Genomic DNA, 25380 nt, shown 5'->3' with positions numbered 1-25380 from the left:
GTGTAAGCGGTGAACGGGCGGCCCTCCAGAAAATAGCGGAAGTGACGAACGGCCAGGTACAGGGCAAGGAGCTCGCGGTCGAAAGCGCTGTACTTCTTCTGGGCGTTGTCGAGGTGCCGGCTGAAGAAGGCCAGGGGGCGCCACCCCCCGTCCGTGAGTTGCTCCAGTACGCCACCAACCGCCAACTCTGAGGCGTCCACCGTAAGGGCTGTCGGGGCATCCTCCCGTGGGTGAACAAGCAGCACAGCCAGAGCCAGGGCCTCCTTCGCGCCGTCAAAGGCTGCTACGGCCTCGTCGGTCCACACGACGGTCTTACGCTTGCCCGCCAGCAGCTCGTATAGCGGCCGCATGATGTGGGCCGCGGATGGCAGGAACCGGTGATAAAATGCCACCATGCCGACGAACTCCTGCAGGCCACGCACCGAGGACGGACGGGGAAACCGGCGGATGGCGTCTACTTTGTCCGGCAGGGGAACCGCTCCTTGCGAGGACACACGGTGGCCGAGAAAGTCGATGGTGGCCACGCCAAAGCGGCACTTGGCGAGGTTTATGGCCAACCCGTGTTCGCTGAGCCGCTGGAAAAGCTGCCGGAGGTGAGCACAGTGCTCCTGCCGCGAGCGGCTGGCTACCAAGATGTCGTCGAGGTAGACGAACAGGAAATCCAACCCGCGACAAACGCCGTTCATTAATCGTTGGAATGACTGGGCGGCGTTCTTGAGGCCGAACGGCATCCATACGAACTCGTAGAGTCCGAACGGCGTGATGATTGCCGTCTTGGGTACATCCTCCGGGTGGACCGGGATCTGGTTGTAACCTCGCACCAGATCCACCTTTGAAAATATCGTGGCCCCAGCCAAATGGGCGTTGAAGTCCTGGATGTGGGGCACGGGGTATCGGTCCTCGGCGGTAGCGACGTTCAGCCGCCGATAATCCCCGCAAGGCCTCCAGCCCCCGTTTGCCTTGGGGACCATGTGGAGTGGAGATGCCCATGGGCTGTTGGAAGGGCGGACGATCCCCAAGGACTCCATCGTACGGAACTCCTGTCGTGCCAGGCGTAGTTTCTCAGGCGGGAGTCGGCGTGCTCGTGCGTGGAGGGGTGGGCCGGTAGTCGTGATGTAATGGTACACCCCATGCTTGGGGGTCGATGACCGGAATTGCGGGGCCATAATATCCGGAAAGTCCGCCAGCACCCGAGCGAAATGGGAGTCCACGGACGACAGCGGGCGTATAACGGGGTCATTCAGCCGCAACGCGATGGGCTCCATCGTGGCGGAGTGGACCAAGCGCTGCTGCCTGACGTCCACGAGGAGAGAATGAGCCCGCAGAAAGTCGGCCCCGAGCAACGGCTGGGAGACGTCGGCGATCGTAAACAGCCACGTAAAATGACTGGCGCCGAAAACGATGTGGACCGTGCGGACGCCATACGTCTGGATAATGCTCCCATTTGCCGCGGTGAGGATGGGCCCCCGCTTCCCAGAACGAATGTCCAGCGGCGAAGGGGGCAGGACGCTCAGCTCCGCCCCGGTATCCACGAGGAAGCGGCTCCCGGACCGCCGATCCCAGGCGAAGAGGCGGTGAATCTGGCCGGCCACCGCAGGGACTATTGGTAGCCGGCCCCGGCGTTTCCCGGAAATGTGCACGGCTGGCGGCATTGTCGGGCTGCCGCACCCCAGCGCTGGTGGTAATAACACCAGTACCTCTTGCTGGTGCTGGCTGGAGCCTGCTGATGTGGGACTGCAGGTGCACGACCCGCAATGGCCACCGGGGGCGATCTCGCAGGCCTCCGAGACGTAGCTGTCACTCCTTCCACAGCTCCCCCGCCCGACCGGAGAAAATCGGGCGCTTCTCGAGTGACGTTTAGCGCACTGACGTCATCACGGCGCGCCGCCCACAGCGCGTCCGCGCGCCTGCCGAGGGCCCGGGTGTCTTCCCAGGAGACGTCGGTGAGCTGCAGGCGAATGTCGGCCGGCAGCAGGTGCAGGTATGTATACTCGAACATCAGGCACGGTCTGTGCCCGTCGAGCAGCGCGACCATCTCCTTCAGGAGGCTAGATGGGCGCCGGTCACCGAGGCCTGGCATGTGGAGGAGCCTTTCGGCCCGCTCCATTCGGGTTAGCCCGTAGGTTTGGAGCAGCAGCTCCTTAAGGGCTTTATATTTACCGTCGGCCGGGGGGTCCTGGAGGAACTCCGTTACCTCTTCGGCCGCGTCCTGGTCAAGGGCTCCCACCAGGTGGAAAAACCGGGTGTCATCCCTTGTGATGCCCTTCAGCTGGAACTGGGCCTCCGCTTGGTAAAACCAAATGCGAGCCCGGGTGGTCCAGAAGGTCGGGAGCTTAATTCCTACCGCGTCGACAGCTGGGGCCTGGTCGGTCTGCGAGCCGGACGGGCGGTCGAATTCTGTTTCTTCGTCCATCCTAATGAATGGACCGTCGAGGTCACCAATGTAGCGTGTTGATAAAGGCAAGGAGCCAGGTATTTTGGGAAGGTATATTTATTGGTTCGTGGGTCTCAGACGGGTCTAGTCTGCCGGAATGGCTTGGCGCCCAAACCTTGTCCTTTTATACCTGAGTCCAGGACCGCCTCCCGGGACTGGTCCATTCCCGTGCCGAGGGGTCGGTAGTAGTATGGCCCGACCCTTGGGAGCCGCCACAGTGTTAAAATATTTTTAAAGAAGCTTTACATTCAACTTTATCTTCATAATCCTTTTATTAATTTTTTCCACATTCCTGAAATTTCCACTCTACACAATACCCATTATCGAGCTTGAAGAAAATTCTAATCAGACATTGATGGATCTTTAGCTCAGAGGACGATCATATGATGTATCTCCACATCGGTATATCTTCATATAGAAACTAAAATGGCATCATGATAAACAAATCTGGATCATTTCCACCCGATCAACTTTTCTTTTAACCTAAAACATAAACCTGACAACTTGACAAAAATGATAGATACTTACCATTGTAAGGAAGATGCCAAACTCTGGATTAATTTCTAACGTGTCATTGTCTGTGAATACAAAACTTTTTCTGTGTTCCTTCTTGCAGGTCAGAACAATGGCGATTTGCTGAGCAGCCACAGAAAGTACAGGCAGGTCTATCCGATTAAACTCGTCAAAGCATCCCCAAGAGCCTGATAGGGACAGTCCTAAACAACAAGTAAAAGTAGCTTCGATTATTTCAGTCTCACTGTGCAACAGTGAACTGCATTAATTGGACATTTTCTTCCATTGACTACCTTTGAAGATTCGGCCAAGGCCTCGGAAATCCATCTGGTCGGAGCAGTTGAACACCACCACGTACTTGCCAAGGCACTTGCCCATATCTTTGACTGTTTCGGTCTTTCCTGTGCCAGCTGGTCCTGTAGGAGCCCCACCCATATTCATTCCAATAGCCTGCGCTAGCGTGATGTAGCACCTAGGAAACATATTCACAATGCAAATGAATTAACAACTGACTGCCCTCAATGAAGATTAAGTTAATTATTGCAAATCTAACAATAAGAACAGAAAATGCAGGAGACACCCAGCAGGTCAGACACCATCTGTGAGAAACAAAAGTAGAAAATGCAAGATTTACTCAGCAGGTCAGGCAGCATCTGCAAGGAGTTGTTCTCTCCAAAGATGCTGCATTTTTGGCCTACCAAGTCCACGTCAATCATCCATCCCCCGTTCACACTATTCCACTTTGGCATCCATCCACTCCCGACAAACCAGGGGTAATTTACAGAGGCCAATGAATCAACAAACCTGCACGTCTTTGGAATGTGGGAGGAAACCGGAGCACCCGGGAAAAACCCACGCGGTCAGAGAGAACGTGCAAACTCCACACAGGCAGCACCCAAGGTCCACCTCCCAAATGAGGCAATCGCCATTACTCTTGAAAAATGGATCCAAATCTGCTCTAAAGTTAGCAAAACATAATCTGCTATTCAGTTGAATTTTGTGACCATTAAATCGTAATTAATTTATTAGCCAAGAATGTTTTGCAACATACAAGGAATTTAATTTTGCCATACAGCCAAACCAAAAAAAGCAACAAGACACACAACTACATAAAAATTAACAAACATCCACCACAGCGGCTCCCCCACATTCCCCACTGTGACGGAAGGCAATAAAGTCGTATCTTCTTTCCTCCTTTTCTCCCATGGTCGGGGCAGTGGAACCATCCTTAGTCGGGGCGATCGAAGCTCCCACAGCCAGAGATCGAAGCTCTCGTGTGGGGGCCATCGAAGCTCCCGCGATCCGGGTGGTTGAAACTCCTGCAACTTGGAGCTCCCGAAGTCGGTCCCTAACCAGGGACCACGAGCTCCACGATGTTTAGTCCGCAGGCTCCCGCGGTTGGAGCTCCCGAAGTCAGTCCCCAGGAAAGGGACCGCCAGCTCCACGATGTTAGGCCGCAGTGCGGACGGAGATACGATACGATAAAAAGTCGCATCTCCGCCGAGGAAAGAGATTAGATTTTAGATTTAGATTTTTTTTTTGATTTTTAGATTTAGAGATACAGCGCGGAAACAGGCCCTTCGGCCCACCGAGTCCGCGCCGCCCAGCGATCCCCGCACATTAACACTATCCTACACACACTAGGGACAATTGTTTTTACATTTACCCAGTCAATTAACCTACATACCTGTATGTCTTTGGAGTGTGGGAGGAAACCGAAGATCTCGGAGAAAACCCACGCAGGTCACGAGGAGAACGTACAAACTCCGTACATGCAGCGCCCGTAGTCAGGATCGAACCTGAGTCTCCGGCGCTGCATTCGCTGTAAGGCAGCAACTCTACCGCTGCGCCACCGTGCCGTTAAAAAAGTTTCCCTCACCCCCCACATAATACAAAACCAAAGGTGAACTAAAAACATACATTTAACAACAGACTAAAAACAACAAAGAAGAAAAGGACGAGACGGACGGTTGGCAGAGGCAGCCGTTGTTCGGCACTGGTGTGAACGGGTGATAAATTAAACTACCACCAATTTACTGCAATGGTCTTGATGGAACCAGTGCTAAAAATGCATTCATTTAAGGAATTTGCCATGGTTGTTAACTATAATTGGGGGGCAGGGGTGCAAGTTATTATTTCATATTTATTTATTTTCATATTTCAGATACAGCGCGGAAACAGGCCTTTTCGGCCCACCAAGTCCGCGCCGCCCAGCGATCCCCGCACATTAACACTATCCTACACACACTAGGGACAATTTTTACATTTACATTTACCCAGTCAATTAACCTACATACTTACCTACATACTTATTAACCTACATACTTATTATACTTAGCTATTCACCGTTTCAGTGACAGGAAAGAGCTAAGGTGTGCAAACACCTAGGGTGATTGCAAAATCTCATTGTGCCATGATTTAAATCACATATTTACTAGGGTCACATATTCCCGAGGGCCTTGCACCGTAACCAAAATGTCGTTGAACGTTTATGAAATTCTGAGACAGAATGCTGAAACTATACATTTCAGATTTTCTCTTACAGTTGGTATCTCAAACTTTCTGAGACTTTATTTTGAAACATAAATAATTTAATAAACAAATTGATTCAGTCAGTGGCCCTCCTCAGTCAACAGAGATTAAATACAATTTCTACCACAATGCTTCTTATATTTGCTACTTTATACAACTACCAGCCATGTGCTAAAAATATCTGTGTGATAGGAACTTCATGCTACACCCTAATGCAAAGTCGTAAATAGCAGGCACATTCATAACCTGGGAAGGTATCACTCCTCCTTGATTGTCAGTGTATCTAAATTATGGAAGTCCCCATTGCAACTGCCAGTAGAACACATGGTTTGAAAAGGCAACTCAACTACTACTTTCTCATCGGTAATCATGTTTTAGTTTTTAGTTTTTGAGATACAGCACGGAAACAGGTCCTTCAGCCCACTGAGTCCGTCCGCACCGATGAGCAATCACTGGTTCTATCCTACATGGTATGGACAATTTACAGAAGCTAATTAACCTATAAACCTGTACGTCTTTTGAATGTGGGAGGAAACTGAAGCACGAGAAAACCCATGTGGTCACGGAGAGAACATGCAAACTTTGTACAGACAGCACCTAAAGTTCGGATGGAACCCGGGACTCTGGCACTGTAAGGCAGCTATTCTACTGCTGCGTTACTGTGCTGCCCCATCTGTAGTAAATACTAGCTTTGTTAAGGACACAGACATTTCAAAAATGAATTAAAAAATAAAAAACTCTTACATTTTAATTAAATATTTGTGTATCCAAATGAAATTAGTGAAGAACAGATGCTACATTGAATGAACACATAAATATTTCATCTTCAAACTTGAATTTGCAGTGTTGTCAGATCTTTAGCAGCCCATTGCAGATATACCGTAGAAATCCTGCAGGAGAAGTGGCTGATTGTACCCATGTCAACTGGGCTGAACAGACGCTTTCCAATAAGAAGAGATGGTTGGATAAACAATGAACTGCAGATGCCAGAACCTTGCTCAGACGAAAGAGTTCAGAAATTAACCAAAGATTTCTCTCTACATCGTGCTTGAGTACTAAGATTCAAGGGACCCAAAATGCTGTACTTGGTGGGTTAGGATGTGCTAGAATGGCCCTCAAAGCATCACATGCAGCAACAAAGCACTGAAGCCATAGTCCACTGATATACTGCCACGATCAATCAGTCTTCAGGAATTTGTGCAGGGTTGCAAGGTACGTACCTGTCAGTGAGGGGAGTGATAACTAGTCTCTCAGTGCATCCCAAAAACTCATTTTGATAAGTAAAATCCACATCAGTAATCATTATCTTCATTTTATCAGCATCTTCATTGAAGTAGAACCTGCACTGTTTCAACCATTCAAAGTCAGTCGGAGATTTTATCTGCATCCGGCACTGCAAGAAATTAATATTTAAAAAAACAATCAGATCTCACATTGCTCTTTTGGTCCCAATAAGGAACACATCCATTTGTGTTAAAACATAATTAAGCAACTGGTTATAATGTAGGATTGATTTAATTTTATTAATGATGTGATTCTCAACAAAAGAAATGCCTCAACTGAGTTGTAACTGACTATGTTTCATCCCCGTTGATTGCTGTAAACTTTGGGTGTCTTTTATTGTGCTTGCCTTGGAAGCAATGGGACAAAGGCTGACCAACAAATTGTAGGGTAGACACAAAATGCTGGAGTAACTCAGCGGGTCAGGCAGCATCTCGGGAGAGAAGGAATGGGTGACGCTTCGGGTCGAGACCCTTCTTCAGTCTGAAGAAGGGTCTTGACCCGAAACGTCTCTCCCGAGATGTTGCCTGACCCTCTGAGTTACACCAGCATTTTGTGTCTACCTTCGATTTAAACCAGCATCTGCAGTTTTTTTCCTAAACAAATTAAGGGGCGTGCCTGATGAAGGAAGTCCAAAGAGATTGGATTGATACTCTCTAGGGTTAATACCACATTAGATTCTGAGGGATGTTGACAGGGTAGATACAGATAGCATGTTTCCTCTGCTGGGAAAGCCTAGATCTAGGAAGCATAGTCACAGAAAAGGAGGTTGACCACTTCAATGACACTTTATTGTCACATGTACCTGAGTACAGTGAAATGCTTTGCCTTTTGCCGAAGGGCCTGTTTCCGCGCTGTATCTCTAAACTAAAATAAACTTGCATACAACCCGGTAAAATCATGGTGCAGACCTCACCCTGGCAGCACACAAGTGTCACCATGTTTTGGTGCTGTCAAAGTTACAAAACTTAACTTTGTGCAGAGATGAGGTGGGATATCTTTCTCGATCCCAAGTAGCCACAGAGGCTGTCATTAAATATATTCAAGGCTGTGATAGATATTTTTAGGGCCAATGGAGAATTAAAGCTTAAGAAGCCTGGAGCGGCCAAAAATCCATCAAGCACAGTCTTATTAAATGGTAGAGCAGTCTCAAAAGTGCCAAATAACTTTCTCCTGAACTTTTATTGTTTGCTGTAATGTTCTTTTTGGATTGTAATCTATGTCACACATGTGAAATGCGTACTTTGTGTTAAGCAAAGAAAATTCACTGCTCACAATATCAACATATTAGTAAATACTATTCAACAGAAACTCAGCCAAACCAGACAAATGAATACAAAAGCAGGCCAGGAATGAATGACTCATTGTCATGCCCTTCCTTCTGCAAGGCACAAGTCAGGAATGTGACGGGATAATCTTCACTTGCATTGACAAATGAGGCTGCAAATAACACTCAAGGAGACATCATTCAGGATAATGAAACCCAGAATACCAAATCCACCAACTTTAATTCTCATTTCCTCAGGCTCTGGAGCACTGCTGCTGGTGCTTGTACCATTGATAGAATGTAGTGACTTGGCAAGACACCTTCAACAATATCGCCCAACACCCACAGCCTCTGTCAACCAGATCAACTGGAGTATCAGTCCACTGGAATGCCACTTTCTTCAGTCTCCTCATTGTCCTGACTTGAAAAGATACCATTATTGCTGTGTGAAAAGATTGGATGTCCCTGGCCAACAGAAGGATGAGAGTATCTTCATCACAAAGACCAAAGAGATAAGGCGGTTCACTGCCACCCGTTAGAAATCAACAATCAACGCTGGCTTTGCAGTGACGCTCACAATCCATGCATTTATAACAGTTTTACAATCTCATTCACTAAATGCAATTGGTATCAAAATTGTTACATTTAGTTATATTTGCGGATGACACTAATTTATATTGTTCAGGGAAAAACACGAAGCAACTTTTGGACACAGTTAAAGGGGAATTGAAAACCCTAAAGAAGTGGTTTGATACTAATAAACTGTCATTAAATATAAGTAAAACAAAATTTATTGTGTTTGGAAATCGAAAAATAAATTCGGAGGTAACACTTATGATTAATGATGTAGAAATTGAAAGAGTGTATGAAAATAAATTCTTGGGAGTGATAATAGATCAGAAACTCTGTTGGAAACCTCACATAAAACATATCAAATCAAAACTGTCTAAATCCATCGCAATACTCCACAAAACTAAGGCCATTTTGAATCAAAATTCACTATTTATGTTATATCGCTCACTCATTATTCCATATATTACATACTGTGTGGAAGTATAGGGAAACACCTACAAAACTAGCACTAATTCAATCTTTATATTGCAAAAAAGAGCTATAAGAATTGTCAATAAGGCTGGTTATAATGACCCAACCAACCCATTATTTATGAAATCATATGTCCTACAATTTATGGACCTAGTAGACTTTAAAACTCTACAAATAATGTTTAGAGCAAAAGAAAGAACACTTCCTGACTGTATCCAAGGATTGTTTTCAGTGAGGGAGAGCAGGTGTCCACTCAGGGGTAATTATATATTTGAAAAAATGAGGGTAAGAAGAAATGTGAAAAATAGATGTGTGGCTATTAAAGGGGTCAATCTATGGAATAGTTGCAACAGTGAATTAAAAGAGTCTAGTAATATGTGTAAATTCAAGAAAATGTTCAAAAATATTTTATTTGAAAGATACAAAATATGTGATCAGCACTGAGAAATGACTGACATGATAGAAATGATGGTTCTTGACTATATTAGTGTTTCTTTCTATGTTTTGTTTATCTGCTTCTGACCTATGACGTTATGTTTTTTTAATTATAGTTTGTTAAGTATTAAGGGTAGGCATAATAAGCTTTGGCTTCTGCCAAAGCTTTATATTTTTATTTATAAATTATAAAAGGTATAAAGGTATACCTTTATAAAAGGTATAAAGCTTTATACCTTTATATATATTTTTCGGTCAGACAATATGTGTGATTATATTGTTTGGGTTTTTTTTAATACAATGTTTTTTGCACTATTTAACTTTCACAACTGTATGGTCAATCTATTGGATTGTATTGACCAGAAAATAAATAAATCAATAAATAAATAAAATAAAAGTTGTATGTGTTTTGTACCTTGGAAATGTATCAATGAAAATGAACAAAATATGGCTAACAAAAAGAGAAGGGGAAGAAGGAAGATGAACTTTTTTGGAATGAAACCTTTTGAATAAATATTTTATCATGATGTCAGTGTGAAAATGATCAAAATTTACCGCACATTATAGACAATTTCTCCCAAGTTGATTGACAGATAGATGGAATGATCTCTCAATCCTTTATATGGATTTTATTTAATCTTAGAAATGTTTTTCTGGAAATATAATGTATTCTGCATTGAAGACATGATACAAATATGTAATAAATTTAAAAAATTAATCAAAGGAAAAATATTACATCCACTGCTGGCAAAAGTCAGAAAATATATTTACCAGCTCATCAAAGATGTCTCTTTGATGGACGTGAATAGTGATTAGAGTTTCATATTTCACACGCTTATTAACATCTAAATCTTTGGTCGTTGTACTAATCAGTATATTGAGCATTTCCAGAAAATAGTGGTTTGTTGTCTGCATGATTTTGCGGTCACCCTTTGCGAGTCTTAAGGCATCTTGTGCATCTCTGGTCCAAATCATCTGGATGCCGAGAAGGCCAACCTGTGACAAACATCATCTTTATTAACGATCACATTGTAACTCTAAGGTAGACACAAAATGCTGGAGTAACTCAGCGGCTCAGGCAGCATCTCTGGAGAGAAGGAATGGGTGACGTTTCGGGTCGAGACCATCCTTGGATGGATCCCTTCACCTCCCCCCTTGACTCCATCCAAGGACCCAAATAGTCTTTCCAGGTGAGGCAGAGGTTCACCTGCACCTCCTCCAACTTTGTACTTTATCCACTGTTCCAGATGTCAACTTCTCTACATCGCTAAACACCTCCGCTCAGTCCGTCTTAACCAACCTGATCTCCCGGTGGCTCAACTCTTCAACAACCCCTCCCATTCCCAATCTGACCTTTCTGTCCTGGGCCTCCTCCATTGTCAGAGTGAGGCCCAGCGCAAATTGGAGGAACAGCACCTCATATTTCGTTTGGGTAGTTTACACCCCAGCGGTATGAACATTGACTTCTCTAACTTCAGGTAGTCCCTGCTTCCCCTCCCCACCGCCCGCCCCCCCCCTTCCCAGTTCTCCCACTAGTCTTCCTGTCTCCTTCTACATCCTATCTTTGTCCCGCCCCCTCCCCTGACATCAGTCTGAAGAAGGGTCTCGACCCGAAACATCATCCATTCCTTCTCTCCAGAGATGCTGCCTGACCCGCTGAGTTACTCCAGCATTTTGTGTCTACCTTCGATTTAAACCAGCATCTGCAGGGTTTTTTTCCTACACATTGTAACTCTAGATCTTTTTCATAACTACATGGAATAACACAACTTTGACTGCAAAGCAGTGTTACCACAATTAATTCTGAGTCCTGTTCCAAGTTCTATGCTTTCCAAGTTAAACTTCCATTTAATTAATTCACCAAACTCACGCTTCAAACATCAGTTGGCACTGAACATAATAAACTCAGCTGCCCCCTAGAAAGCCAATTAAATGCACACTAAATATGTGTGAATCATATTCAAGGAAACTCACAATTAATTTTTTTTATTTACGAGAGAATCAAAGAAACTTTCACAATTATTCCATTGAAAAGAAAATTAGAAGGATTTTGTTAAGTTATGAATGCAGATCACAATCAACTTGTTCCCAATGTTGGGGGAGTCCAGAACAAGGGGCCACAGTTTAAGAATAAGGGGCAGGCCATTTAGAACGGAGATGAGGAAAACCGTTTTCAGTCAGAGAGTTGTGAATCTGTGGAATTCTTTGCCTCAGAAGGCAGTGGAGGCCAATTCTCTGAATGCATTCAAGAGAGAGCTAGATAGAGCTCTTAAGGATAGCGGAGTCAGGGGGTATGGGGAGAAGGCAGGAACGGGGTACTGATTGAGAATGATCAGCCATGATCACATTGAATGGCGGTGCTGGCTCGAAGGGCCAAATGGCCTACTCCTGAACCTATTGTCTATTGTCTATTAACTTCCACCAGTTCAAATGTATTTTGAAATTAAGAACCAAATCATATTCTCATAATCTGATCTTCCAACCTACCTGAGCACAGAAACCATTCAGGAAATCAATAAGATGAAAGCGTTCCTCTTGTATTATTTCAGCAGCAGTCCGAATGATGCTGTGCAGAGAACTTTGAGACTCCATAAGCAGTGAATTCAGCCAAACTTCTACATTCCCTTCTGTGACAACTGGGTTATCAAATTCAATGGTGTCCTCTTCTCTAGAGATTGCAGCCAATATGTGGTCATAGATCTACACGGCATAGATGTCGAGAGTGACCCAAAAGATATTTTGTGCAAAGAGCTTTGCATTCAAAACGAACATATTGTACAAGACATAAGATCACTTCAGAATAATGAGAACGTTCACTTTGGTGGAAAAAAATGCAAAAACAAAACTATGAATTGGTAAAATAACAAATTATCAAACTATGGAGGAAAAGAATATTAAAGGAAAGGAACAGGAGTCCACCAATTGACCCTTCAAAATTTAATTTCACCATTTAACGAGCTAATGATTATGGTAGACCTGTGAGCCCAACTTTGCCCAAAAACTTGCTGCACTTTGGGTTCTCAGAAAACGTCAGGATAGGAGGTTGTTTTATACAATAAATTCATACTGCCACGACAATGATCCAGTTTCCACGCCCCTGCCTTCTCTCCATATTCCAGAAAATTATTTCTTTACAGATACATCTTGCATCCTTTTCAATGCTACAACTGGCAGAGCAATGCCAACCCGAACCACGCATTGCGTTAAAATGTTTGATCTCATTTTACTATTGGTTATATCACCTTCATTCTATGCCCCCTCCTTCATGGCATCTCTGTCAACAGGAATAGTTTATTTCTGTCTGAACTTTTACAACTTTTAAAAATCTCCAACAGATCCCCAGACACTTCCACCAGTTTAGTGAACTGCATTCAGCTTTGGAGTGGATGTGGATGGAGAATTAAAATGCAGGCAGTAAGGCAACCATATTATGTAGTTTCCCCTACCATAGAGAAACTGATTGCAGATTGAGTGATCGCTTCAACACATCTATTCACTCTGCCAGGAAGACCTTTAGCTTCCAATTGTCCTTCAGTTTCATTCCCCATTCCACATCCACTCATTTTCATTCCGTCATTTTCCTTCATTTTCATGTTCCATTCCACATCCACTCCATCATCAATGTGTTCGCTGGCCCTACAAATCTCAACATGACCTGCGTGTCATCTTCCATCTAAGCACATTACAGAACACCTGACGCAACATTACACAGCCATTCCAGTTTGTGTCAGATCGAGCTGATTCTCATCAATCTGTAACATTAACTCCGTTTTTCTTTCTCCTGAGATGTTATTTAACATCCTGTGTACCTTCAATAGTTGAATCTCAGATCCAGTTCCCACGCCCCTGCCTTCTCTCCATGTTCCAGCAAATTCTTTTGTGTTCTCTATTTCATATGCCGGCACCTTTTTTCTCTCTTCTCCATTCTCTTTCATCTTCTATCTGCATCTCCTCCATGTAGTTCAGCTGTGATCAATGAGCCTTCACCACCCTCTCTCAGCTACCCTACCACCATTAGTATCATTCTGTCTCTTGGTTTCCATCCCATCCCAGGCATTCATTTTGTTCTCTCCAACCAAATTCTTTCTCTGCTACTTTAAATGTTTGATTGCCACAGTTTAAGAATAAGGGGGAGGCCATTTAGAACGGAGATGAGGAAAAACTTTTTCACTCAGAGAGTTGTGAAGCTGTGGAACTCTGCCTCAGAAGGCAGTGGAGGCCAATTCCCTGGATGCTTTCAAGAGAGAGTTAGATAGAGCTCTTAATGATAGCAGAGTCAAGGGATACGGGGAGAAGGCAGGAACGGGATACTGATGGTGGATGATCAGCCATGATCACGGTGAATGGCGGTGCTGGCTAGAAGGCCCGAGTGGCCTACTCCTGCACCTATTATTTATTGTCTCAGTTCTGATGACAGGTCATTGGTTTGTAATGTTGAATGTGCCTGTTTCTCCACATGTTTCTCAATGAACTGATGAGTATTTTACATCATTTTCTACTTTTACACCTCACAAACTCCTCTCTGTCAGGGAGAACAACTCCAGCTTCACCAATCTCTCATCCCCAAGCACATTCCAGTAATGTTCCCCTTCTGTCTCATCAAAGTCTTGACATCTTTTTTAAAATGTGGAGCCAGGAACAGGACAAACTAGAACTGCACAAAGCTTCGTCATGATTTTCTTGCCACCCTTTGTAAAGGCCAGAAACCTTACTTTTCAAATACACTCTCAATCTGCTCAGCCATTTTGAACAAGCTTTGCAGATATCCCCATATTTTTTAGTGGTGTAATCCTGATAGAATTGTTTATTGGTCAGGAATCAATTGCTGAGGAAGAGTTCCAAACTTTTGCCTGTCTTTATATGTAAACCTATTTCCTAAAATAATTTCTGAAAGGATTCACTGTTATTTTTAATCTTGGTCTCCACAAGCCGCAGATATAGCTTCTTTCTATCTCCCCTATTCATTTCCCTATAATCTGATAACATCTCATAAACTTTGATCACATCATCCTTTAACAGATCTAAGTTCCATGGAATACAACCTGAAATATTAAATGGTAAACTGAATTATAAGATTTTAATATTTAAACTTACTGGTTAAGTTGATGTGCAAGAATGATAGAAATTTCCAAAATAGGAACCAACTTTACAAATATATTGGCTTCAGTGTCACCACTAGATCATGACATTAATCTAATATCTACACATGTTCTTTGCACCCTGTAATTTTAGTGTTTAATGTTAATAAACTCAATGTTTTCTGAAAGGAGTCCACTTTTTCAGCATAGATAAGGTAGTGAATAATTCAAACTCACCGTCTCGTGAAACAGGACTGATTTAATATTGTCAAATACATTAAGCAAATGAGATTGTATGGTATGAGAATCAGATGCTTGGCCGAGAATCTCCAGCAGAGTGGGGTCTGATACAAAGAAGAATCTTGGAAATATTAGCCGCTTCTTTTCCAGGTAACTGATGGAGAAAGTAGGAAAAAAAGCAGAGCAAAAATAAATCTCAGTTTCAGTAAACAGCACTTTCCCCACATCTGTGAGAAAGCATAAATAATCTGTATTAACCACAAGAAATTCTAATCAGATAAATCCTGTCTGAAATTTCCAGATCTGAATCACTGTAATGTTTTAATACAGAGGTTCCCAACCTTTTTCGTCCCGTTTACCCATTTGCAACTTTTCGAAAGTAAATTTACCTCCATCCTGTTTTGTTCAGTAATTTGAGTTTACACTTTTAACATAATAAAGCAACCGACAAAGGGGAAATTTTAAAATACTGTTTGTAGGAGCCATTTATGCTTAATTCAGTTATTGTCATTGTGTTATGGCTATGTTTTAATGTTTCTAGTTTATGTCTTTTTTGCCTGCTTGAGGGTGTGACTTAATACGCAATGGGGAGTGTCTAGATGGGAGGAGGCTAGCGTGTCGAGAGAGGTTGTGGGTCAGTTTAGACTCGGTGGATGGTGAGCATACAGTTCTTTACCACGCGCCCGTACCATACGCTTGTATCATCTATATTTGTAAGAACCATACGGTAATAACTGCAAGAATTCTAAGATATTGTTTGAAGAAGAAACAGTTGATAAAGTACGGAAACTGATGAATTACTCTCTGATTCGTGCTACTTTAATAAAACCAATTAATGAAGAAAAGAAGTTTGGAAGATTCGTTTTGTCATATCAGGGTGCGACGTGTGCGTAAGCTATAACTACATTTCATCCCCGAGAAGTAATGGCTATCGAAGTGAGATTTCGAGATGGTATAGAAACTGCCATTACACTGTTTTTAACATTATTATTTTAAGTTCAAATAACAATAATAATAGCACGTAACAATGTTATCTCATTTATTTATGAACAACTAATGATGAGCAGATACCGGTATACCAGAACCAAACACAGTCAGTCAATATGTACAAATTCAGAATCAACAAATTTACCCCCTGGGTCGGCGAAATTTACCCCAGGTTGGGAACCCTTGTAATACTCAATTAACATGACAGACGTCATTCTGAAAGAGACTGTAAAAGGGGAGAGGCTGGTGAATTAGATGATTGAATAATAAACAATAGTGGATCAAATAGACCCTCAGTCTTTCGCACCTGTGCACTCACTAACGTGGCTGTCACTTTAATCCTGAATCTTTAAACCACAACATCATCTCAAAATTAACTCTGCTTTACACAGTTCCAGCATTTACCCGGTTAATGATTTCTGACATATTTCAAGTTGCTCCAGAAGATGTGGCAACAGCCGGACCATGGCTTCATCCCCCATGCAGCACTGAACCACATTGGGGATTTCATGGGCACGATTTATTATCTTCATCCATGACTTATCAATATTGGAAAATCTCTTTGCTTCCTGTTAAGACATAATAGACTTGATAGATTTATATTTGCATATCATTCAGGTTAATGGCTTTCAGAACATAACTATCATTTCCTTATCCCACATTTACAATTTTGCAATTTACAGTTTTGCAATTGTTTAAAAACTCCCGCCAAACAATAAGAATTTCTTAGACACAAAATGCTAGAGTAACTCAGCGGGACAGGCAGCATCTCTGGAGAGAAGGAATGGGTGACGTTTCGGGTCGAGACCCTTCTTCAGACTGATGTCTTGCTCCATCGGTCTTTTTTGGCCGATAGGAAAAAAATTGATTGAAAATCTCATTAAAAAATATATATATTGTCGCCTGGTTTCAGTAAATTACATAACTTTGGAGGCAGGAAAACATGTTGGTAAAGATTTTTTTTCCAAAATACCCTTGCTGTATAACCAAATGGAAATTAACTCCAAATACACAGAACATCTCGCCCGTCAGGTTAAGGTTTATATCAGAATTATTATTTTTTTGCGTGATCTGCAGTTAGATTTCCTGATTTCTATATGAAGCAATAAACAGATTTTTAATGTTGAGATATTACAATGCAACTCCTCGTCAGTGTGAATGTCTCATTCCAATGAACAGATGTGATATCATTACATCCGATTCTGAAGAATCGTCACCCGTCCTTTTTCTTCAGAGATGCTGCCTGGTCTGTTGAGTTATTCCAGCACTTTGCATCTATCTGTGATATACACTGATCAGCCAAAACATTATGACCACTGAAAGGTGAAGTGAATAACATTGATTATCTTGTTACAATGGCACCTGTCAAGGGGTGGGATATATTAGGCAGCAAGTAAACAGTCAGTTCTTGAAGTTGATGTTTTTGATGCAGGAGAAATGGGCAGGAGTAAAGACCTGAACGACTTTGACAAGGGCCAGATTGTTCTGGCCAGACGACTGGGTCAGAGCATCCCTGAAACGGCAAGGCTTGTGGGGTGCTCCTGGTCAGCAGTGGTGAGTACCTACCGACAGTGGTCTGAGGAGAGACAAACCACAAACCGGCGACAGGGTGTTGGGTGCAACAAGGCTCATCGATGCGTGAGGGCAACGAAGGCTATCCCGTCTGGTCTGAACCGACAGAAGGGCAGCACGGTGGCGCAGCGGTAGAGTTGCTGCCTTACAGCGAATGCAGCGCCGGAGACTCAGGTTTGATCCTGACTACGGGCGGCGTCTGTACGGAGTTTGTACGTTCTCCCCGTGACCTGCGTGGGTTTTCTCCGAGATCTTCGGTTTCCTCCCACACTCCAAAGACATACAGGTATGTAGGTTAATTGACTGGGTAAATGTAAAAATTGTCCCTAGTGTGTGTAGGATAGTGTTAATGTGCGGGGATCGCTGGGCGGCGCGGACTCGGTGGGCCGAAGGGCCTGTTTCCGCGCTGTATTTCTAAATCTAAAAAAAAAAGGACTACTGTAGCACAAGGCACAGAAAATTTTAATGGTGGTCACTGGAGGAATGTGTCACAATACACAGTGCATCGCACCCTGCTGCATATGGGGCTGCACACGGAGGACCAACAGCATATTAGGCAGGTGGTCATAATGTTTTTGGCTGATGGGTGTAAGTATAAGTCAGTTTCCCAGAAGACTGATGCGCTTTGGATGAGTGAGGTACAGGTGCCCAAGGTGCATCGCTGGTATCAGGCATCACCTTCAAGCAACAATTCAAATGCGAACCATTCTTCTCTGGTGCTGTTATTGCCCCAGTAATTGTTATCCAGGAAATACCAGACCCTGCCTCGAATTTACTCTCCTCTGTTCTGCACCTTTCCTATCACTTCCCTGGTCATAACAGTTCAAGGTAGACTAACGAGAATCGCAGAGGCTCAAACACACTGGATGGAACTACAGTAGGTATGATGATGCTGGGATAGCTCATTGCCATAATGCAGTTCCTTTGCTTGCTTTGGCGAGGCTGCTTACTGTCAGGAATAAAACACATATTGGGAATTCCCCCATTAGTCCAAGTCTTGTAACACTAGTCACATAAATTCTTGCTTACCTTTGGTAGCTGCTTGGCAATATCTCCACCCACAAACACTGCTTCCAGATATACCCATAGGTTTTGTACAGTCAACCAGCTCTCAATTATGTCAATTGTGGAGGATAGGTTGTGCGCCCACTTTTGAATAAGTGCTTTAAATGGACCATTGTACCTAAGGAAACAAAATTCACATATTAACTAAATTAAAGGTAGACACCAAATGCTGGAGTAACTCAGCGGGACAGGCAGCATCTCTGGAGAGAAGGAATGGGTGACGTTTCGGGTCGAGACCCTTCTTCAAACTGAACAAGGGTCACAACCTGAAACGTCACCCATTTTGCAATAATTAGTTTGATTTCCACAAATCTACTATAGAAGGCGTTGACTAATATACTTAATGGAAGTCTCTAATAACCCACAATGTTGAATATTTATTTTCCAATATGTATGACTCACAAAATAGATGTTCCAATTGTTGCAAGCCGCAATAATAAATAAAATGGCCTGTAGTTAGATGATAATCAAGTTAAACACTATCTTGGCTGAGTGATGGTCCAGTAAGTAAGGTCCAGTCAAAAATATACCAAAATAAATCATTTCACTATCAATTTTGTTTGTTTGATTTCCTTTTATTCTTGCCATTTTACTAATCATCCAAGTACAGGGCATGCACACAGATCTTACCTGTTGTTCAGGAGGGAACCAAGAATCATTAAGCTATCCTCTGCAAGTGAGATGATCTCAGATGTGTTGTCACCACGGAGAAGTAGCTCACCACGTGATTTAAAGTTGGCAAATGTGAAGTATCGATTGTCCCACTCTGCTAAGACCAGTTTCAGCTTCTGTTCAATATCTTTTTCTTTCACAGCGCTGATGCAAATATCCTAATATCAAAAAACAGTCATTATCAGTTCACAAGCTTCCTCAATTTGCCTTGTGATTGAAACTGGGTAGTTATAAATCAGAATTCCACACATTCAATATTTTTCTTTGAAAATAAGCAGGTTCTTCGATCATATGAAATGATCCCCTATCAACTATAAATCTGGAGAAGGGGCAGCCAGGTTCATGGTTGGTGGTGAGGCAAGGCAGAGGTCAGGATGGGGATAGGTTCAAATGGAGGAAAATGAACAATGAATGAATGAATGAATGAATGAATGAATGAATGAATGAATAAGTTTATTGGCCAAGTATGTACACATACAAGGAATGTGCCTTGGTGCTCCGCTCACAAGTAACAACACGAACATACAGTAAATAATAAGGAATAAAGCATAAAACATTCAAAATACAACATTACGGTTTAAACATGTGAGTGACATAAACCACAGCAAAAAGAGACTACAGACTTTTGGTTATTGAGTAGAGCTACTAGTCGCGGAAAAAAAGCTGTTTTTATGTCTGGCTGTGGCTGCTTTGACAGTCTGGAATCGGCGTCCAGAGGGAAGTGCTTCAAAGAGTTTGTGGCCAGGGTGAGAAAGGTCAGAGATGATCTTGCCCGCTCGCTTCCTGGCCCTTGCAGTGTACAGTTCGTCAATGGGGGGAAGGTTGCAGCCAACAACCTTCTCAGCTGCAGCCTCCGGATGTCGTGCTTGGTGGCTGAGCCAAACCAGACCAGAAGTTTAAGTCTGCCAGTTAATACTGTGAACCGTGGTTTAGAAGCCCAGTGGGAATGAGTTGAGCCAAGGTAGGGATGAGGTGCCGTATAGAGAGGGTCACAATTGGGCTGGGAAAGATAGTATCAACAAGCCTAAGTGCATGTGTTACTTTAGGAGACACATCTGTGGCAGGTTGCCAGCTTCGGACTTCACGGCCTGCAACCCGGTCAGGTACTGTGGTAGACCTCACAACACTGTTGGCTCCTGCTTCACTAGAATGGCTTCTGCCATCCACAGACCCCACAATTGAGTAAAAGTCCCAGCCATGACATCCAGACATTGCATGCAATTCCAAACGGCTGGGCGTCTCTGCCAATTACCTCCTAAAACACACATGGGCTCTGGAAGGATCACCATGAGCTTACTGTGAGTCCACAGTATTCAATTCAAATATGCTTACGTTGGTATTGCGTTGCATATGGAAGGTGGAGGTGGAAGTAGAGGCAGAGGTGGAGGTGGAATGTTACTGATAAACCACTGAAACATTATTAATAAGGGCAAATAATATTGGAGGAGAGTGTTATGGTCACCAGTGGCAAAAACTGCAGAAACGTTGTGCAAAGGGGTGGAGGGATCGTGCAGAGAAGGTGGCCCTTATTAATAATGTTTAAGAGCTGCGATGGCAACAGGATGTAAAAAAAGGAAGCCTGATTTGCTGTCATCATATTCCATGTGCAGCCGGACCTGAGGTGTTCAAATGATGCAACTACGGAGCAATATATGCATGAAGAAGGCAAGTGTATAGGAAAAAAACTACAGATGTTGGTATAAATCAAAGGTAGACACAAAATGCTGGAGTAACTCAGTCTGAAGAAGGGTCTCGACCTGAAACGTCACCCATTCCTTCTCTCCAAAGATGCTGCCTGACCCACTGAGTTGCTCCAGCATTTTGTGTCTACCAAGGGACCAAGTGTAGATCTCTTGTTGTTTCCGGAGCTACCACCATAGATGACCAGAAAATAATCTATTAGTGAGGATGTTCCAGCTATGATTAAACACATAAGAGGCAAAAAATAACATAAAAGCAGCCCTACTGACAAGAAATATTGGGGGGATGTGCTCTGGTCATCTGTGGCATAAACTGCAGGAAGGTTGTACAAAAGCATGGAGGCATTGCACACAGAAGATCGCCCTTATTAATAATCTTTCAGAGCTACGTCCGTCACAAAACTTTAATGAGAACCTCTCGGACATGAAGCTAAGTGAAGATGCACATGACTTTGGAAGATAGCAACTTACTTCTGCATTTTGAAAAGGAAAGGGAATTGGCAGATGAAATTATTTTGTATGGCGTCTAAAATGTAATGGTGCAAGCAATAAAAGAGAAATATATTCATATGAATCATCAGATAAATTATTGAATTAATGGAAGTCAGAAAATGGCTTTGATCTTCAATTTCTTCCCACCATCCATGCATTGTTCCTTTTCTAAATTCACTTCAAAGTCATTGCTGATTATTTGATCATTTGAAACAGTTCTCCAGCATATGGAAAATGGAGCAGGAAACAGATGTGTTATAACATTTCTTCTCTAGTTATTTTCATGAGAGGAATTTAAATTTGACTTCTGGAATGACTTCTTCATCTTTGAACACAAACTAATGATAGAAATTCACTTCAAATTCTTAATTTTCTACAAATCAGGACGCACCTCAATTTCCTCTTTGTACTTTAGAAGTGGGGCTTCCATAATGTTGGACAATTTAAATGTCTCACTGTCGACGTCAAAGTCTTGCTTCATGGCGTGGCCAATGCGCTGCCAATGACGAGGCATCAAAGCCTTATTGGACATCATCTCTAATAGGGGACAACTTTCATTGAAGTCGTCGATGGTCTGCTTTAAATCAAGGTAGGCTGGCCACTCCTTCAAACCTCGCGGCAATTTGCGGCATCTGAAACATGTCAGCCATTATTAGATTCCCATCGCTTCAAACACAACTTACACTTCCAATGGGGGGAACAGATACTTACACTATACTTTAAATCAGATATAAAATCTTTAAAAATAATATCCACTACTCTTTTCCAATGAAATTAACCAATGGGAGGAGCTCACGTTGTTGACCTCCCCATGGTGAGACCTGTCAACTGACCTCAGTCAGGAGAACGATAACAAACAGAGACTGCAGAAGTAGAACCAGCTTCATAACTTCTGCTGCCCCAAACGCAAGAAGAGGAACCAAAGGGAAATACACCCAATCTGCTATTGCCTGATTTTCACCGCATTGAAACCGCTTCCAGGGGCATACACAAGTCAAGTCAAGTTTATTTGTCACATACACGATGTGCAGTGAAATGAAAGTGGCAATGCCTGCAGATTGTGCAAAAAAAGAATTATAGTTACAGCATATAAATTAAAGTTAATACAGAGAAGACAAAATTTAGTCCCTGGAGTTATAAAAGTTAACAGTCCTGATGGCCTGTGGGAAGAAACTCTGTCTCATCCTCTCCGTTTTCACAGCGTGACAGCGGAGGCGTTTGCCTGACCGTAGCAGCTGGAACAGTCCGTTGCTGGGCTGGTAGGGGTCCCTCATAATCTTGCTTGCTCTCGATCTACACCTCCTGATGTATAGGTCCTGCAGAGGGGGTGAGTGTAGTTCCCATGGTGCGTTCTGCCGAACGCACTACTCTCCGCATCAAATACTTCAATATGAAAATTGGAGGCTTAATAACTTTGAATAATTTATTCATGGCAGAAAAAAAAAGAACCTTTCCAAAACAGTGATTTAAACCATCTGGAACTGCACGGGCAGCCAAACATTCCGATTCGGAAATAACCTCACCCAGAGTCAGAATCCCAGAATTCCTTCCAAGTGGCATTGAGAGCTCTTTCACAGCACAGACCACTGCGGTTCAAGAGGGTGGCTAATCTTCCCAAGTGCAAATCAGCAGAGGAGAAAAAATGTTGGTTTTGCAACCTATATTCACATCCATTAAAGCAGGTCGAGGATGGACCGGGTGCGACGGGCCACAATGCGCAAGTCGGCAGACAATGGGGGTAAAAGCGTGCCCAACGTCGCCCTCATCCTGATGGCCACCTTCGTGTGTGGCTGCATCAGGCGGAGCATAGAGCCAAGGCACGTGGGCACCAAGGGCCACTACCTGCTGAGGTTCTACCTGTCCCCGGTGTTGCGAAGGATGGGCCTGGCGCAGATGCCACGCAATGTGCCAGTCAGCTGGACATTGCCGCACCATCTGTCGCTCGTGGAAAGGTTCTTCCGGACCAACACCTTTGACCACAAGTCCATCGGGCAGTGGTCAGCACGGAACGTCCTGCAGGCACTGCAGGGGAATGACTCCATGGATCCTGTGGCGTGGTTCCCAGAGCAGACTGCCCAGCTTGTCTGGCAAAATGCCTCATCGCCAGAACTCACCAACAAGCACCAAGACCTGGCTTGGCTGGCGGTGAGGGGAGCCCGCCCAGTCAGATCCTTCCTGCACCGCCGGAACCTCACTACCAGCGCACGCTGCCTTCGGGACGGCTGCTACGGAGAGGAGACGGTGGCCCACCTCTTCACAGAGTGTGGATTTGCCAAGAGAGTCTGGAGAGGTCTGCAGGGGTCCCTGTCACGATTTATTCCGAGCAGCTCCGTCACAGAGGATTCTGTGATCTACGGACTGTTCCCAGGGACGCATTCGGAGACTGACATCGAGTGCTGCTGCAAGGTCATCAACTCGGTGAAAGACGCTCTTTGGTCTGCCTGAGCTTTGTTGACCTCCCAGCGGAGCGAGCTGTCCGTCGGGGAATGAGGATAAGTTACTGGAATGTAGAGTAGGACTAAGATTCAAAATGTAGGTTACAAAATATTTGCTGTGTTCAAATTATATGAAAAGATAGAGGGATAGAGGGACTTCTATCCCCATATTATGTGTATCAGAACATTTGTCTTTCTGATATTTGGCTTTGCTGTTTTGAAATACAGATTGGCCTCATTTCTGATACACCTGCTTAAGGTTTGATCCTGGCAAACTAGCTGAAAAATAAATACATTCTGATAAATTTAGCAGACAATTCAAAATGATTGCCTGCTTCTTTCTGCGAATACTTTACTGCTCATAATACATTCATGAGTGTTAGAAACATAGAAACATAGAAAAATAGGTGCAGGAGGAGGCCATTCGGCCCTTCGAGCCAGCACCACCATTCAATATGATCATGGCTGATCATCTAAAATCAGTACCCCGTTCCTGCTTTCTCCCCCACATGTTGGGCAAGTCCAGAACCAGGGGCCACAGTCTTAGAATAAAGGGGAGGCCATTTAAAACTGAGGTGAGAAGGAACCTTTTCACCCAGAGAGTTGTGAATTTGTGGAATTCTCTGCCACAGAGGGCAGTGGAGGCCAAATCACTGAATGGATTTAAGAAAGAGTTAGATAGAGCTCTAGGGGCTAGTGGAATCAAGGGATATGGGGAGAAGGCAGGCACGGGTTATTGATTGTGGACGATCAGCCATGATCATAATGAATGGCAGTGCTGGCTCGAAGGGCTGAATGGCCTACTCCTGCACCTATTGTCTATTGTCTATAGAATGAAGACAGTTAACCTGTTCTGAAAATCCAGCAGCTCATTGTTTATCTTCTCGATGTTCACCTCGGCCCAGAGCATGTCGAAGTAGCTGGTCACCGTGTTGATCACATTATTGTGAAGGCCATAAAGCTTCTGTAAAAGGTTCAGCTCCTTCTTTACCTCCAGCAGCTCAGGGCATTGTGTAACGGGCAGCCCAAAGAGCTCCTCTCCAGCAGTGTTGGTGATAAATATGCGATAGAGGTTGTCAAAACGATTCTGAAATTGTTTGACAGGATACATTCTTATGAAGATTTTAATCAGTACAACTGAGGTCACCTGAACAATGCCCAAACTATAACACTGTGTTCAGAGATGTAGTTTTGCAAATAATCTTAATTTACCTCAGAAAATACACCGATCAGCCCAAAACATTATGACCTGATGGGCCAAAACATTATGACCACCTGCCTAATATGCTGTTAGTCCTCCGTGTGCAGCCCCTTACGCAGCAGGGTGCGATGCACTGTGTATTGTGACACATTCCTCCCCTGACCACATGAATATTTTCTGTGACTTGTGCCACAGTAAACCTTCTGTCTGTTCGGACCAGACGGAATAGTCTTCGTTGCCCTCGCGCATCGATGAGCCTTGGGCGCCCAACACCCTGTTGCCGGTTTGTGGTTTGTCCCTCCTCGGACCACTGTCAGGGTAGGTACTCACCACTGCTGACTGGGAGCACCCCATAAGCCTTGCCGTTTCAGAGATGCTCTGACCTAGTCGTCTGGCCATAACAATTTGGCCTTGTCACCCATTCCTTCTCTC

General features: G+C 43.8%; 1 protein-coding gene across 1 annotated transcript in view; it reads right to left on the bottom strand.

Moving 5' to 3' along the window:
- LOC144594687 (dynein axonemal heavy chain 5-like) overlaps positions 1 to 25380 on the bottom strand; it is a 147242-nt gene that overhangs the window by 75291 nt on the left and 46571 nt on the right. Inside the window, exons 27-37 of the mRNA XM_078401529.1 lie at positions 24596 to 24834; positions 21704 to 21944; positions 19079 to 19278; positions 18413 to 18566; positions 16217 to 16380; positions 14822 to 14978; positions 11994 to 12206; positions 10278 to 10502; positions 6700 to 6872; positions 3241 to 3419; positions 2963 to 3150 (exon numbers count right to left, since the gene is read on the bottom strand). Coding sequence (XP_078257655.1) covers positions 2963 to 3150; positions 3241 to 3419; positions 6700 to 6872; positions 10278 to 10502; positions 11994 to 12206; positions 14822 to 14978; positions 16217 to 16380; positions 18413 to 18566; positions 19079 to 19278; positions 21704 to 21944; positions 24596 to 24834 — 2133 coding nt within the window. The remainder of the gene's footprint in view (positions 1 to 2962; positions 3151 to 3240; positions 3420 to 6699; positions 6873 to 10277; positions 10503 to 11993; positions 12207 to 14821; positions 14979 to 16216; positions 16381 to 18412; positions 18567 to 19078; positions 19279 to 21703; positions 21945 to 24595; positions 24835 to 25380) is intronic.

Source organism: Rhinoraja longicauda, chromosome 6 (assembly GCF_053455715.1).
Source record: "Rhinoraja longicauda isolate Sanriku21f chromosome 6, sRhiLon1.1, whole genome shotgun sequence".
NCBI lineage: Eukaryota > Metazoa > Chordata > Chondrichthyes > Rajiformes > Arhynchobatidae > Rhinoraja > Rhinoraja longicauda.
This window is presented reverse-complemented; position numbering and strand designations above follow the sequence as displayed.